Genomic DNA, 15,542 nt, shown 5'->3' with positions numbered 1-15,542 from the left:
ACATGAGGAGCAGAATTGACCAAACAGAAGAAAGAATCTTGAGCCTGAAGACCAAATTATGGAACTAATCCAAACTGCTAAAAACAGAAAAGAAGCTTCAAAAGATGGAACAACGCCTCCAAGAGATGTGCAATTATATTAAGAGGCCAAACTTATGCCTGATCAGCATTCCTGAGGCAGAAAGGGAGACAAAGACCATCTTGGAACAAACATTTCATGAAGTTATACAAGAAAACTTCCCTTACCTCATCAGAGTTGCTGCCATCCAAACACAGGAGATTGAGAACCCCTGCAAAGCATCAAATGAGAAGACCAACTGCTATACACATAGTAATTCACTTACAAAAAGTAGGTATAAAAGGAAATAATCCTAAAGGTAGAGAGAGAGAAAGCTCATGCTGCCTATCAGGGAAGACCAATTAGATAAGCAGCAGACTTATCTACGAACTACAGGCTACAAGAGAGTGGAGTCCAATCTTCAAAGTTCTCAAGGATAAACAATCCCAAACAAGAATTTCCTACCCAGTTTAGCTAAGCCTCATCAGTGGAGAATTAAAATTCTTCTTAAACATCCAATTCCTAAGAGTTTATGCTGCCTCCAGCCAGCTTTACAAGAAATGCTTAAGAAGGTATTCAACACAGAAAAAGAAAAAAAAGTATGACCATGCTCTTCCCAAGAATGCAGGAAAACAGAGAATCAGCACAGCATGCATTGTGACTGCAAAACTGAAAACACACACATATGTCAACCCCCAAAAACAAAACCAACAAACACCAAAAACAATAAAGAACTTTATAACAGCCTTATGTTAGGGATAAACTCTCACATCTCAATAATCAGTCTGAATGTGAATGGATTAAATGTGCCACTAAAAAGACATAGAACGGAAAACTGGATTAAAAAATGACCCCACAATTTCCTACCTCCAGGAAACACATCTCAACACAAAGAACTCTCACAGACTAAGTTAGAGAATGGAAAACAAATTTTCAGGTGAATAGAACACAAAAGAAAGCAGGAGATACAATCTTAGTATCAGACAAAACAACCTTTAAACTAGCACAAATGTAAAAAGATACAGAAGGACACTACATAATGATAAAAGGCTCAATCCATCAACAAGAAATATCCATCCTAAACATATATGCACCCAACACAGGAACACCAGCTTTTTAAAAACAACTACTAAGTAAAGTGAAAACAGATATTGACTCTAACACTATCATAACTGGAGAGTTATCATCAAAGCAAAAAATCAGCAAGGAGATCCAGAATCTCAGCTTGACACTTGACCAAATGGACTTATTATATACCTACAGAATACTCCATCCAACAACCACAGAATATACATTCTACTCATTAACACATTGAATGTAGTCCAAGATTGACCACATTCTTGGCAATAAACCAAACCTAAACAAACTCCATAAGATCAAAATACTGCCATGCACCTTCTTAGACCACAGTGGAATAAAAATAAATATCAACACCAGCAAAATTCCCCCCAAACCCATAAAAACATGAACACTAAACAGCATGATTCTGAACAACTCTTGGGTCAACACAGAACTCAAAACAGAAATTAAAAGATGTCTGGAAATAAATGAAAATGAAGAAACACCTTACCATAACTTCTGTGATGTCGTGAAAGCAGTACTAAAAGGGGAATTAATATCTATCTCTATGAACACAAATCAAGAAATTGGAAAGATCACAAGTTAACAGCCCAACAAATCACCTAAGGGAGCTGGAAAACACAACCACTAAAACCTTAGGGTTTTCTTCAGCAGAAGAATCCAGATCACCGAAATAAAAGCCCAAATATAGGACATAGAAAACAAAAACGCCATAGAAAAAAATCAACAAAACAAAAAACTGGTTCTTTGAAAAAATAAAAAAAGATTGATGGATCCCTAGCCAGATTGACCAAGAAAAAGAGAGAAACAGCACAAATAAACACAATCAGAAATGCAAAAGATTAAGTTACAACTGACCCCAAAGAAACATAAAAGATTACCAGACATTACTATGTACACTTGTTTGTAAACAAACTTGAAAACCTAAATGAAATGGAGGATGGACTATCTGACATTATACAACCTCCCCAGGTTGAAACACGAAGAAATTGAGACTAAATAGACCAATAACAATCCAGGAAATTGACTTTGTCATGAGAAAACTACCTACAAAGAAAAAGCACTGGACCAGATGGCTTTCCAGTGGAATTCTGCAGAACATACAGGGAGATAATAATACCAATCCTATTGAAAGTATTCCAGGCAGTTAAAAAAGAGGGAATTCTCCCCAAATAATTTTATGAAGATAGCATCATGTTGATACCTAAACCAGGTAAATATCCAACAAAGAAAGAGAACTACAGGCCAATATTCCTGATGAACATAGATACTAAAATTCCTCAACAAGATTCTAGCCAATTGGATCCAAAAACACATCACAAAAATCATCCACCATGGACAAACAGCCTTCATCCTTGGGATGCAGGATTTGTTGAACATCCACAAGACCATAAATGTAATTAAAAACACCAATAGATGTAAAAACAAGATCCACATGACTTTATCATTAGACACAGAAAAAACTTTCAATAAAATTCAGCATCTCTTCTTGGTGAACCCCCTTGAACACCCAGGCATAGAGGGAACATGCCTCAAAATAGTAAGAGCCATCTATGATAAACCCACAGTCAACATATTGCTAAATAGGCAGAAATTGGAACCATTTCCCCTGAAAACCAGAATAAGACAATGCTGCCCACTCTCACCCCTCCTGTTCAACATAGTGTTGGAAGTCCTAGCCAGAGCAATCAGACAAGAGAAGGAAATCAAAGGTATCCCAATAGGAAAAGAGGAAGTCAAGTTATCCCTCTTTGTGGATGACATGTTCCTATACCTTGAAAACCCAAGATAAGCTGTTAAAAAAAAAAAACCTCCTTGTACTGAAAAAAGGACTTTGACAAAGTCTCAGGGTATCAAGTAAATTTTCAAAAGACAGTTTCATTCTTATATACCAACAGTAAACAGATAACCAAATAAAAAACCCAATTTCATTCACAATAGCCACAAAAAATGAAATACCTTGGCAACTTTCTAACCAGAGAAGTGAAAGACCTTTACAGTGAAAACTACAAAACACTGCTCAGATAAATCAAAGAAGACACAAACAAGTAGAAAAATATTCCATGCTCATGGATTGAAAGAATTAATATTGTTAAGATGTCTATCCTACCAAAGGCAATCTACAGACTAATACAATACCCATTAAATTACCAAAATCATTCTTCTTAGACTTGGAAATGACTATACAGAAATTCATATGGCAACATAAAAGACCAGGAATAGCCAAAATAATCCTCAACAGAAGCAACCAAGTGGGAGGTATCACACTTTCAGACTTCAAGCTCTACTATAAAGCTACAATAATCAAAACAGCCTTGTATTGGTACAAGAACAAGCATATAGACTAATGGAACAGGATAGAGATCCTGGAAGCACAACCTCAGTTTCCCAACCAACTCATCTTTGACAAAGCCTTCACTAACAACCACTGTAGAGAGGAGAACTTACTCAGTAAATGGTACTGGGAAAACTGGCTGGTTACATGCATAAGATTGAGACAGGATCCCTACCTATCACCATATACAAAATCAACTCTAAATGGATCAAAGACCTAAATGTAAAACCTCAAACTATAAGAATCCTAGAAGAAATGTACGAAACATCCTTACGGAAATTGGAATAGGCAACCAATTCCTGATCAACTCTCCAAAAGAGAATGCCATAAAAGATGAAATAGACAAATGGGACCTCATCAAACTGAAAAGCTTCTGCAAAGCAAAAGAAACTATCAAAAGCGCTCCCAGGGAGATAGCCCACAGAATGGAAAAAAAATATTTACCAACTGTAAATCTGGCAAAGGCCTAACATCCAGGATCTTCAGGATGTCAAAAAGGAAAAAAAAAAAAAAAAAAAACATGTCAAAAAGGAAAAAAAAAAAAAAAAACACCAAACAACCCTGTTAAAAAGTGGGCAAAAGATTTGAATAGACACTTCTCAGAAGAAGACATGCATGCAGCTAATCGATACATTAAAAAATGCTTAGCCTCATGAATCATCAAAAATGCAAATTAAAACCACACTGAGATATCATCTAACTACAGTCAGAATGACTATCACCAATAACTCAAAAAACAACAGATGCTCGAGAAAATACAGGGAAAAGAGAATGCTTACACACCGTTGGTGGTAGTGTAAACTAGTACAACCTCTGTGAAAAACAGTGTGGCAATTCCTAAAATGTAAAAATTGACCTTCCCATACAACCCAGCAATCCCCCTTCTGGGAATATAGCTAGAGGAATTCAAAACACTCTATAAAAAAGAAACCTGCACATGCATTCTTGTTGCAGCATTATTCACAATAGCAAAAACATGGAACCAACCATGCTGTTCATCGAAAGTGTACTGGATAAAAAAATATGGTACATATACACAGTGGAATATTATGTAGCCATAAAGAAGAATAAAAATATGGACTTTGCTGCAACTTGGATGGATTTAGAGTCTATAATAGTGATCTATCCAGAAGCAAAGAACTGAGTGCCACATGTTCTGATAAGCAGACCCTGAACATTTATTACAATGCTATAAGAAAGTAATTGGCAGTAGTGGGAAACTGCCGGGAGCTGGGGGGGGGGGAGGCACATAACATTCATAAGCGTACCTGATCTCAAACCAGGCGAAGTGGGGACCAAAGGGAGGCCCAAACATTACCCGTACTATGACCATTTATCTACCTAATCCTGAATTGTACCCCACATCTTTAAAATAAATACAAATAAATTTCAAAAAATTAAAAGTATTTCATTAATATATGGTAGAGTGGTATGATACTTAGTATGCTTGGTTTTAAATCTATCTTAATATCTACTTCAAATATTTTATAACAAATCTTCACATTCTTATTCATTGGTTATAAACGTGATTTTTGTTATATCACAAAATGAAAGATAATGTGTTTTCTGTAGCAAATCTATATATATCCTTCCAAGAAGAGACAAAGTTTACAGAAGTGTTTTCTATGTTGTTTCCAGTAGTTACCTTGTGGAATACTATTTATGAACTGGAAGGATCTTCCATTGTTTTTTTGTTTGTTTGTTTCTTTGTTTGTTTTTGAGTTGGAGTCTCACTCTGTCACTCAGGCTGGAGTGCAGTGGCACACTTACAGCCACTGCAGCTTTGACCTGCTGGGCTCAGGTGATCCTTCCACCTCAGCCTTCCAAGTAGCTGAAATTGCAGGCACATGCCACCATGGCCAGCTATTTTTTTTATTTTTATCGTAGAGATGAGGTCTTGCCAAGTTGCCCAGGCTGATCTTGAACCCGTGGGCTCAGACAATTCTCTCACCTCAGCCTCAATTGCTTACACTTTAATATGGTGGGACTATGATTTATTTCTACAAACTTGGTCAAACATAAAAATAAACAGCCAAAAATAAGTTAAAAACAAAATACTCAACCACTGAATTCTTGCATAGGTAACTGTAAACAGAACTGTAGTTTTGTGAGTTTATTTAAAGGAATGACAAAGCTTAGATATTTTAGAGATAAGATTTAATATTTTCAGTTTCAGAAAACCAAAGGTAAAACACATTTTCTGAATTATGAAGTTAACATAAATTCAGTAGAGAAAAAGCCATAGGTCAGATTAAAGACCTTGGTCCTACTCCAAGTTCCAATATTTTGTAACCATTTGACTTTGACCTAAGGTTTCTGAACTTGAATTTCCTTGTCTGCAATGGGGCTCATAATATCTGATCTCTTTCCTTGTATTATTATAAGATTAAAAAAATAAAGTGTGTGTATATATATATATATATACACACACTTTATTTTTTTATATATATATATACACATACATACACATACAGTCTTCCACTGGAGAAAAGTAATACTTAAGTGTATGATGTTCTAAGAAAGATCCATTTATTGTCATTTTATTTATTTCAGTTATATGCAGAAGTAATTGAACTTTAAGATATTCAAATTAGCTGGACTCGGTGGCTCAGCCTGTAATCCCTCACTTGGGGAGGCTGAGGTGAGTGGATTGCCTAAGCCCGCAGGTTCGAGACCCGCCTGGGCAACTTGATGAGACCTCATCTCTACAATAAATAAAAAATTAGATGGGCGTGGTAGCGCACGCCTGTAGTTCCAGCTATTTGGAAGGCTGAGGCGGAAAGATCGCCTGAGCCCAGCAGGTTGAGGCAGGTCCAAGTCTGGGTGACACAGTGAGACTCCAACTCAAAAAAAAAAAAAATTCAAATATAGAATTTAATTTCATCAGTTATCCATATTTATCTTATTTTTGCAGTAAATTTAACTAAAGAAAACAATTATTTTGGGGGAGCCATTTTAGAATCTAAAAAATGTTATACAATTATTGAAACATTGATAGCAGAATACATTTTAGGACAGGAATAATCTTTGTTTTGTGTTATTTAAATAAACGTATGTTTGAATGTTAATTCTATCTTGATAGTTCTATATAAAATTAATACTGTTGCTCTTGATATTTTATAAACATAAAAACCAGATATTGTAACTGCTTTTGAAATCTAAAGACCTTTATTTAATTTAAAATTATGCTTGGGTTGGTTGGATTATTCTGTTTTAAAATATTTGTTAAATTTCAGATGTTCCTGGGAGAATGAAGCATTGCCATATTCTTGAATTTCTTTTAAAAATAACAGGTCAATATTGGTCTATGTAGGCTTTCTGGGGAAATTTGGAGCAGACACCACACCTTTGTGTACAGACAGCAACATATGTGCATAGGTCACATTTGTCATTTTTCACAGTGATTTATTAATTCAGTGTGAAATAACACTCATTAATTTGATGTTCACTGATATATTCTACTATCAGACTGCAATGAATCTTAATAGACTTATAAAAGGCCATAACTGAAAAGCTCCAATGTAATCTTAGCCAATTAAAGTGGTAACTGGATGAAAGTTTAAAAATAGGAGTGTTTTCATAGGAAAGTACTAAATAATTGTTTTGATGCCTCCTGAGATTTTCCTGTCTTGAAGACACTTGGTAAGAAGTAAGCCCTACTTCTTGTCTTCCTCATGCCAGGTTCTCACAGGGTCTCTGAAGATACAGAGTCTCCCCCTGGAGTGTGGTTCCCACTCAGATGTGACCCAGACCCGCAGTCCCTGGGCAGCCAGCTGTGGACAGGAGGCCCTTCAGAGAGTAGGGCCATTCCAAAGTTTGCCTGTTCCTGTCAGTTGCTCTGACAGCATGTCAGAAGACTCTTCTGTTTTTAAAATTCTTTTTCTCAATGATTTATTTTAATTGCGGCTCTCTTCTCCTTCCTCCTCAACATTTTATTTTTACCACATGCTGTTTTCAAGGCTCTATGGTAGCCACACAGTTTTAAGATACATGGTTGTGCTGTGTATGAGCTTGTATGGTATAATGGAATAGACAGACACCACACAGTGATATAAAATCAGTGTTGTAAGGGCTGGTGGGGGTCTACTCAAAGTGTCAAGGGGGCAGAGAGGGGAGATACCTCACACATTTGGGGGTCAAGGAAAGGACCCTAGACCTATGGAGTAACTTGGGATGACATAGACGTAAGTTCTGCCAGTGAATATTGGTGGAAGAGGGATGTCTTCCTGGTAGGAGAACCTTATGAGCAAAAGTATGAAAAGAGGACAACTCAGGGTTTACTAAGGAACTGCAGATTGGGGCACTTCCTGGTGTGCACTTTTGGACAGTGAATTCTTTCTAAAGATGTTTTATTGCCAAGGAATACTCATCACCACTTACTCAGGCTCCCACCAGGTTAGCCACAAGGTAGCATGTCTGTCTGTAGGGGAAAGCCCACAGGCCACGAGAACGGCACATGCCTGGGTCACTTCCTTACCCTGGGGGACAAGGGCAAGTTATCTACACTCTCTGAACTTGTTTCTTTATCCTTAAAACAGATAAAGAGAGTTGTTTTAAATGGTTAGGCTCATGTGAGCCCAAACTGTTTCCCTCAGTAGATGGCAGCTGTCATTCTTACATTGGTTGACACAAATATAAATTTGTCTGTTTAAATATTAAAAGTGATTTAATTTTAGGAGTCATCAAATAATGAAAATATGATATGTATATAAATTATTTAGGCTGATATATCAGACTCTGTTCAGTTTTCATTTCTTTTTAAATAGGCAAGATCTCAAGTATTATCTGGTGTGTTGGATGTGGCGCATCAGTTTATAAAGCAAGTCACTCCAGATGAACCCAAAAGAGAGACTAATTCTGCGGAAGAGCCTGGTGAAAGTCAGCATCAACCCAAATCTCGACTTCTGCAGGGGAGCAGCTCTGAGGTAGATGGATATTTTCTAACATTTGCGACCATGGCGAGTGTCGTTACTACCCTTAGCCAGTGCTGCAGAATTTGCAGATTATTTTATCACATTGTTGTTTCACATGGATTTGCTTTTTATTAACCGAATGCATCTTGACTATAAAAATATTTTCAAGGAGTTGCTCCAATTCCACTGAATACTGGTCTTTTTGATGAATGCTCTTTGGATCATACAATTTTCTGGGCATTTTCACCATGTCAGGAATTGAATACATATTTGAGGAAAACATTGCAAAAAACACTTTGCAATATAAAAATTTTATATTAGTTGGGACTTCATTCAGAGAGGCTAAAAATATAGGACCTTGCCAAGAACTTTAAATGACAGGAAATTCATAGTTATTTAAAACTAGCTTTTATAATTTTTCTTAAAGAACAAAAGATTTAGAAATGGAAAGTACATCTCATTCTCTCCCCTTTTAGAAGTGTCAGTGCTTCTAGTCTTGTGTGGATGAATTTGTTTTTTTACAAACATTAAGGTATTTTACACACTGCCTGCACACATGCTGTCTACCCTTAGCGATGCAGTTTTTATATCCATGTGAGTGAATTCTACAACCTTCTCATCCTATTTAGTAACTGGAAAATACTTCACTGATTGCATGCAAGAAGACTTTCTATAATCCGTTTTCTACTGATCAACATTTATGCCGTTTCAATCTTGCACTACAGACTAAACCACAAAATAAAATTATGAAAAATATTGTGTTGCATATGTATGGTATGCTGATAGGATAAAATCCTGAAATTCTAGTAAGATAATTATATACTTGTAGTGTTGGTCAACAGAACCAAATGATTGTAATATTTTAATTTTTAAAAAATCCAGTATCTGTCTATGACTTCCACACTGCGTGAGGCTTCTTGGTGATCTTGCGTTCCCGTGTGTTTAAGTCTAAGTTCCTGTGTCTGGTGGGCCGGACACTTCGCCGTCTGTCCCTTGGTGTTTGTTCACCCTTTACTCTTGCTGTAACCACACAGACTACTTACAGCTTCTTAGCAGGGTGCCATTTGTGCCACATCTTGGCACACATCGCCTCGTCTTTTCGGAATACTGCCCCGGATACTTTTTGCTTATGGAATTCTCGTATTACCTTTCAAGACACAGTTCAGACATCACTTCCCTTGAGCTAGACTTGCTCCTTGCACCTATTTCTGTTGGGAACTTCTTAACTTGTGTTTCTCTGGCCAACAGCTAGCACAGTGTCTAGCATCTGATGAGTCTTCAGGTGCTTTTTGCTTCTATCTAAAATTTTTGTGCACATCTTTAACAACATATTCTCGGTCATATTCTAACAATCTACCTGTTTATTTTTCAGTTAGGGAATAGAGTAGAAAAGCAGAGTAGACACAAAAGTAGAAAAACAGAGATTTCTACTCCTGTGTCTAAAGCATAAGTGTGATTTTCAGGAATCTGGCCAGTGTAGGCAGTCCATATTTGATAATTCAGCCATTGATTTAGGTTTTGTTTTGCTTGAGTTTCCTAATATAGTTGTTTTCTCTGATTCGCTGGATAACTTCCAAATCCTACCCTTATTTTCTTCCGTGTGTTCAGACTAGATTTATATTGTGTACCAAATTTCTCTTCCCCCTTCCTGAGCTAAGAGACATGCAGTGTTTCACATGCACTGATGGACGAGTTCATTCATCCCACTCACTTGTAATGCACAACTACTCTGGCCCAGCACTGCTCTTGGCACTGAGGAAAAAAGCAAAAGTCCCTGATCTCATTATGTTCTAATGGGGAGAGGCAGACAGTAAGCAAACATTAGAATTCATCCACAGGGAGGTACATGATGGGGAGAAAAATAAAACAGATAGGGGATTATAAAACAGGGGAAAGGGGTAGGTGATGTTTCAGCAGATACTGAATGAAATGAGGGGCATTGGCCATGTGAAGATTGGAGAGGGCTCATGCCAGGCACTGGGTGTAGCTGGCATGAGGCCTTAAGGAGGTAACTGCTAGGGGAGGGAGGGGCATACCTCATCAACAAGGGTGCCTGCATGATCAATGTTTGTATACCTAACCCTGAATTGTACCCCACATCTTTATAATAAATAAATAAATTTTTAAAAAGGAGGGAATGTGTTTGAGGGGCTCTAGGAACTGCAAGGGGGTGTGAGTTTAGCTGGGGCAGGGGGAATGGAGAGGGGATGGTGGGAGGTGAAATAAAAGTCAAGGAAGTTCAAGGTCATTTGGGGCCTTGTAAGTTCTGGTAGGAACTTGGGGTTTCACAAAGCATCAACAGAGGGATTTGAGCAAGGGAGGGACATAATCAGATTTACTGTTCTGATGTGGGAAGTTTGCAGGGAGCAGGAGGGCAGGGAATAGGGAGATTGGACACAAGGCTATTGCAGCTTTGTAGGAAGATATTGGAGGAAATGACAAGTCATCAGTTCCACAGGCTCTCATTTTCATAATTTCTGAAGAGATCATTTATAATTGCCAATAGAATTTTATAAAACCAGTAAAGCATATAACTTAAACATTCTATGCTGAGTTTTTTAAAAATGCCTGATTTATAATGACTAATAATAGGTTCTATCTGTATTTTATGATCCAGAACATTGAATAAAGCATGCTCACACAGCTTTTTTCATTGGTTTAGGTAGAAATTACAACAAAAAGAGCAGAATGTGCAAAACCAAGAGACAGACTCTTGTGTGAAGGGTCACTCAATGCCGAGGTGTCTGCCCCGGCCTTTCAGGAAGGGTCAAGTCAGGGGGGAACTGGAAGTCACAGGAACAATGAGAAACATGATTCACGTGAAGCAAAACCAGGTATGGCTATTTTTATCACATCAGTGCTATAAAATAATGCTGATCTTAGTTATAGTATGTATCTCCATTCTCTGTGAATACAAATGCAGTGTTCAAAAACTCTAATCAGTGGGACAGTGGTTTGTATCAAATCTTCAAAGAACTGTGCACTGTTGGATCACTGGTGAGTAGTTTAAAACTTATAGGCCCCAGAAATGGGAACTTGGCTTTGGGGCATTCGCATCGTTTTCTATGTAAATTCAGACTGGCAGTGAATGAATGCTTGGATTCTCTCAGCGCTCCTTCTCCTAGCAGGGCATTTTTGTCCAGATAATTCCTTTTTTGAGTAGTAACCACAACACATACAACAAGAGGATCTGTGAGACAAAGACGTAAAGACTTTCTGCAATATGTGTTTTGAAAAGTATGATTTCAAGGATCACTGCAAACTTCAGGGAGAGAGTTGGTTTGTGTTTTAATTGCTTTTCTTTAATTTTTTGTTTTTATTTGTCCTTGGATGATTTCCATATTCTAGACGGCAAAGATCTGGATGACTGAAGTGTACACTGTCTTTGCTTTAAGTTTACTAGTATCTCTTGAGGAAAATCATATGTTTTTAAAGTATTCAATTTATTGATTTTATTACACGGAATCTTGTAGAGTCTTCCAGTGGCTTTTCATTGAATATAAAATGTTAGATAATAAATTTCAATCATGTATCTTACTTGCCAGTTTTACTATTTGTATTTCATTCTTTTCCAGTGAAGGAATTCTCTTGACTATTTTTCTTACATAGTGTAATTTCTAGTCTCAAAGTATCATATACCGTCTTTCCAATTATAATTGGTTTTTTTACTAAATGTTCTCATACTCAGATATTTTTCCTACATTTGTTCATGATACATCAATTTCACTGATATTTTCAAGATTTTATTTGTATACGCTCTTCTTAGTAGTGTGTACCTTAGAATGTATCTCATTTCTCACTATGTTATTTTATGTGCTTTATATTTGTAATTTCATATTTTATGGTTTTTTTAAACTTTTCAATTCTCTATAAAAATACCCTTTTAATTGTCTACTTTGAAAGTCATGCTATATAAAATAATACCAATACTGAGTTGAGATATCACCAGATCAGAAATCCAAAATAATTCTTAAAATTTGTTTTACATAATGAAAATAACTATAAGATAAAAGTAATTATTATTTAAAAAATTTGGTTATAACACAAGGTTACCAAGAAGAAAATGAAAGTAGTCTAATTTTATCATCCAGAAATTACCAATGCTAACATTTTATTCCATGTTTTTTCATAAACACAGTCGTAGACCCACACACATGTACACACAGACCAGAGCAAAAGTGAGACGACACTCAATTTTGCAATTAGTTAGCTTTCATTTTTACGGAGAGTCTGTCAAGGACAACTTGAGTCTAAATGCAGATATAGTCATCATTTGCAACTATTGCATAGTATTTTATATGGCATGATTCAATTAAACTCTTATTGATGGGTATTTTATTTCTAGTTCCCAGTATTACAAAGAAGTTATGAGAGCCATCTTAGCTATTTGTGCACTTATACAGTTACCTCCAAAATACATTTCTAAATATAGACATGTCTCAATGATGGTTTGTTATATAAATCTTTGATAAATATTAATAATTTTTCTCCTGAAAAGATTACTGTGTCAGTTCTACCCTCACTGGTAGTGTGTGAGATGACTTTTCTCCCACATTTTCTAGTTCTTTAACTTCAGAAAGTTTGGAGACAATATGTTATTATCATTTCAACTAGGTTTCACCGTCATTTGTGAAATAACTATTGGCTATTTTTGTCAATATATATATTTTTTTTTCCAATATTTGGGTACAGGCAAGGTTTTGAGTTTTTGCAGTATACAACATTCCTTTCCGAATGGTTCTGCCAGCAAATACTGAGTACATCCATGGGGTGGGGCAAGAGATGTGCAGAGCAGTCTCTGCCTCTTGTGGGACCTGCAGTCTACGTCACACGAGTCTGGAAAGCAAGTAGAGGAAAGAATTTCAAGAATGACAGATTAAGAAGTAAAAAATACAAGATTAGACCAGGCTGAGCATACCAAGATCAGATCAGGTTGAATTTATCCATATTGATGTACTCACACAGGATTTGGGTCTTCGTGTGCTGTTTCAAGCACTTCAGGAATGGCGTTAACAAGCTGCCAGACTGGCTCAATGACGCCTGGACTTGATGTTATGAGGTTTATGAGGTTGAGACATTTGGACTCCCCTGATACTTGTAGCGTGTCAGAAAACCTCTGGGAGATAGGAACGTGGCAATGGATTGTGTGAACCCTACTCAACCGTCCTTCCACTATTCTTTCTGTGAGAAACCAGAAGACGTTCTTTTTTTTTGAATATTAAAAATGTATTTCTTTCAAAACAACTCTCTCACACACACACACACGCATAGTACTTTCAAACTATCAAGGTTTCCTTCTGTTCTTTTGCCTTTAGTCCAAAGTCCCTAAATATTATGCTAATTGCTACTGTTGCTCTAAGAAAACAAAAGCACTTGTGGGGGCCGGGCTTGGTGGCTCAGCCTGTAATCCCAGCGCTTTGAGAGGCCAAGGTGAGTGGATTGCCTGAGCCTGCGGGTTCGAGACCAGCCTGTCTCTACAAGAGAAATTCAAAAATTAGCCAGGTGTGGTCATGTGCACCTGTCGTTCCAGCTACTATGAAGGCTGAGGCAGAAGGATCGCCGAAGCCCAGCAAGTCAGTGCTGGGGTGGCCTTGAGTATGCCACTGCACTCCCGCCTGGGTGACAAGATGAGACTCCAACTCAAAGAAAAAAAAGCATTTGCAAGGTCTTGGGCATTGATTGCAGAAATAATAACCCATTGTAAAACCCTTCATTACACTTTTATCTTATTTATCATAAAAGACATCAAAATTGTTCATTCTCTATTCAGATGAAAAAGGGAAATCCTAGCTCATGAAATGCAACTTTGAATTTAATGCAGCTATACAGGGATGAGAAAGTGTCTCACCTGCAATGGTAAGGCAGAATGCATTAACCCTTTCTAATGTTGGCTCTCTCAATTACCTCAATTGTCCCAGAACTTAAAAAAATTAACACCAAAAGCACCAGTGTTTATTGTCTCACAAAATTTGTCATATGGAGTGTGATTTATTAAATACTGGCCAAGTAACCACTTACACTAAAAACAAAGGCTTAGAAGCCCATCCCTTTTCTTAACAGGGAATGAGGTAGGGTTTACCTCTGGGCATCAGGCTGGTAAATTTGCAGTATTTGCTTCCAAAACTCTCTTCTATATGGAACCAAAGTCAAGATCCTATGTGCTTCTGAAAACCAAAACCCCCAAATCATATCCTCAATACACCTAAGCTCCTGAATTATATCCAATAGTACTGGCATACTAGGTTTTTGTTTATAAACAGTTTTTTAAAATTTAAAGACATGGGGTCAAATTCAGGATTAGGTGTACAAGTGGTCATCATACAGGAAAAGTTTAGGCCTTCCTTTGGTCCCCACTTTGCCTGGTTTGAGATCAGGTACCCTTATTGATGTTGTAACCCCACACCCCACACCCACCCTGGCAGTATCCCACTACTGCCAATCCCTTTCTTATAGTATTATGGTAAATATTCAGAGTCCACTTGTGGGTGAGAACATGTGGTACTGTTCTTTGTTTCTGTGATAGATCACTGAGTACAGCAGACTCTAAATCCGTTCAAGTTGCTACGAGCTCAGCACATTTGAGTTCCTTGTAGATCCTGGATGTTAGGCCTTTGTCAGATATATAGTTGGCAAATATTTCTTCCCATTCTGTGGGCTGTCTCCCTGCTCTCTTGATGGCTTCTTTTGCTTCGAAGAAGCTTTTCAGTTTGATGAGTTCCCACTAGTCTATCCTATCTTTTATGACATGGGTGCTTGGGGTTTTGATCAGGAGTTGGTTGCCAGTTCCAATTTCCATAAGGGTGTCTTCTGCATTTTCTAAGGTTCTTATAGTTTGAGGTTTCACGTTTAGGTCTTTGATCCATTTAGAGTTGATTTTTATGTGTGGTGATAGATAGGGGTCCTGTTTTAATCTTCTGAGAGTGGTCAGCCAGTTTTCCCCGCACCCTTTACTGAATAGGTTCTTCTCTCCCTAGTGGTTGTTGGTGGAGGCTTTGTCGAAGATGAGTTGGTTGAGGAATTGAGGTTTTGCTTCTGTATTCTCTATCCTGTTTCACTGGTCTATATACCTGTTCTTGTACCAATACCAGGCTGTTTTGATTATTGTAGCCTTATAGTAAAGTTTAAAATCTGGAAGTGTGATACCTCCTGCTTTGTTT

The 15,542-nt window shown here is 37.3% G+C and overlaps 1 protein-coding gene across 1 annotated transcript in view; it reads left to right on the top strand.

Moving 5' to 3' along the window:
• ZBBX (zinc finger B-box domain containing) overlaps nt 1-15,542 on the top strand; it is a gene marked incomplete at its 3' end in the record, with an annotated part of 103,003 nt that overhangs the window by 47,921 nt on the left and 39,540 nt on the right. Inside the window, exons 7-8 of the mRNA XM_008053286.2 lie at nt 8,239-8,397; nt 11,048-11,219. Of these exons, the coding sequence (XP_008051477.1) occupies nt 8,239-8,397; nt 11,048-11,219 (331 nt within the window). The remainder of the gene's footprint in view (nt 1-8,238; nt 8,398-11,047; nt 11,220-15,542) is intronic.

This window comes from Carlito syrichta, unplaced genomic scaffold, assembly GCF_000164805.1.
Source record: "Carlito syrichta isolate Samal-C Ts95f unplaced genomic scaffold, Tarsius_syrichta-2.0.1 Scaffold74005, whole genome shotgun sequence".
Classification (NCBI taxonomy): domain Eukaryota; kingdom Metazoa; phylum Chordata; class Mammalia; order Primates; family Tarsiidae; genus Carlito; species Carlito syrichta.
Note: the sequence above shows the minus strand (reverse complement) of the source record. Positions and strands in the feature narration are given on the sequence as shown.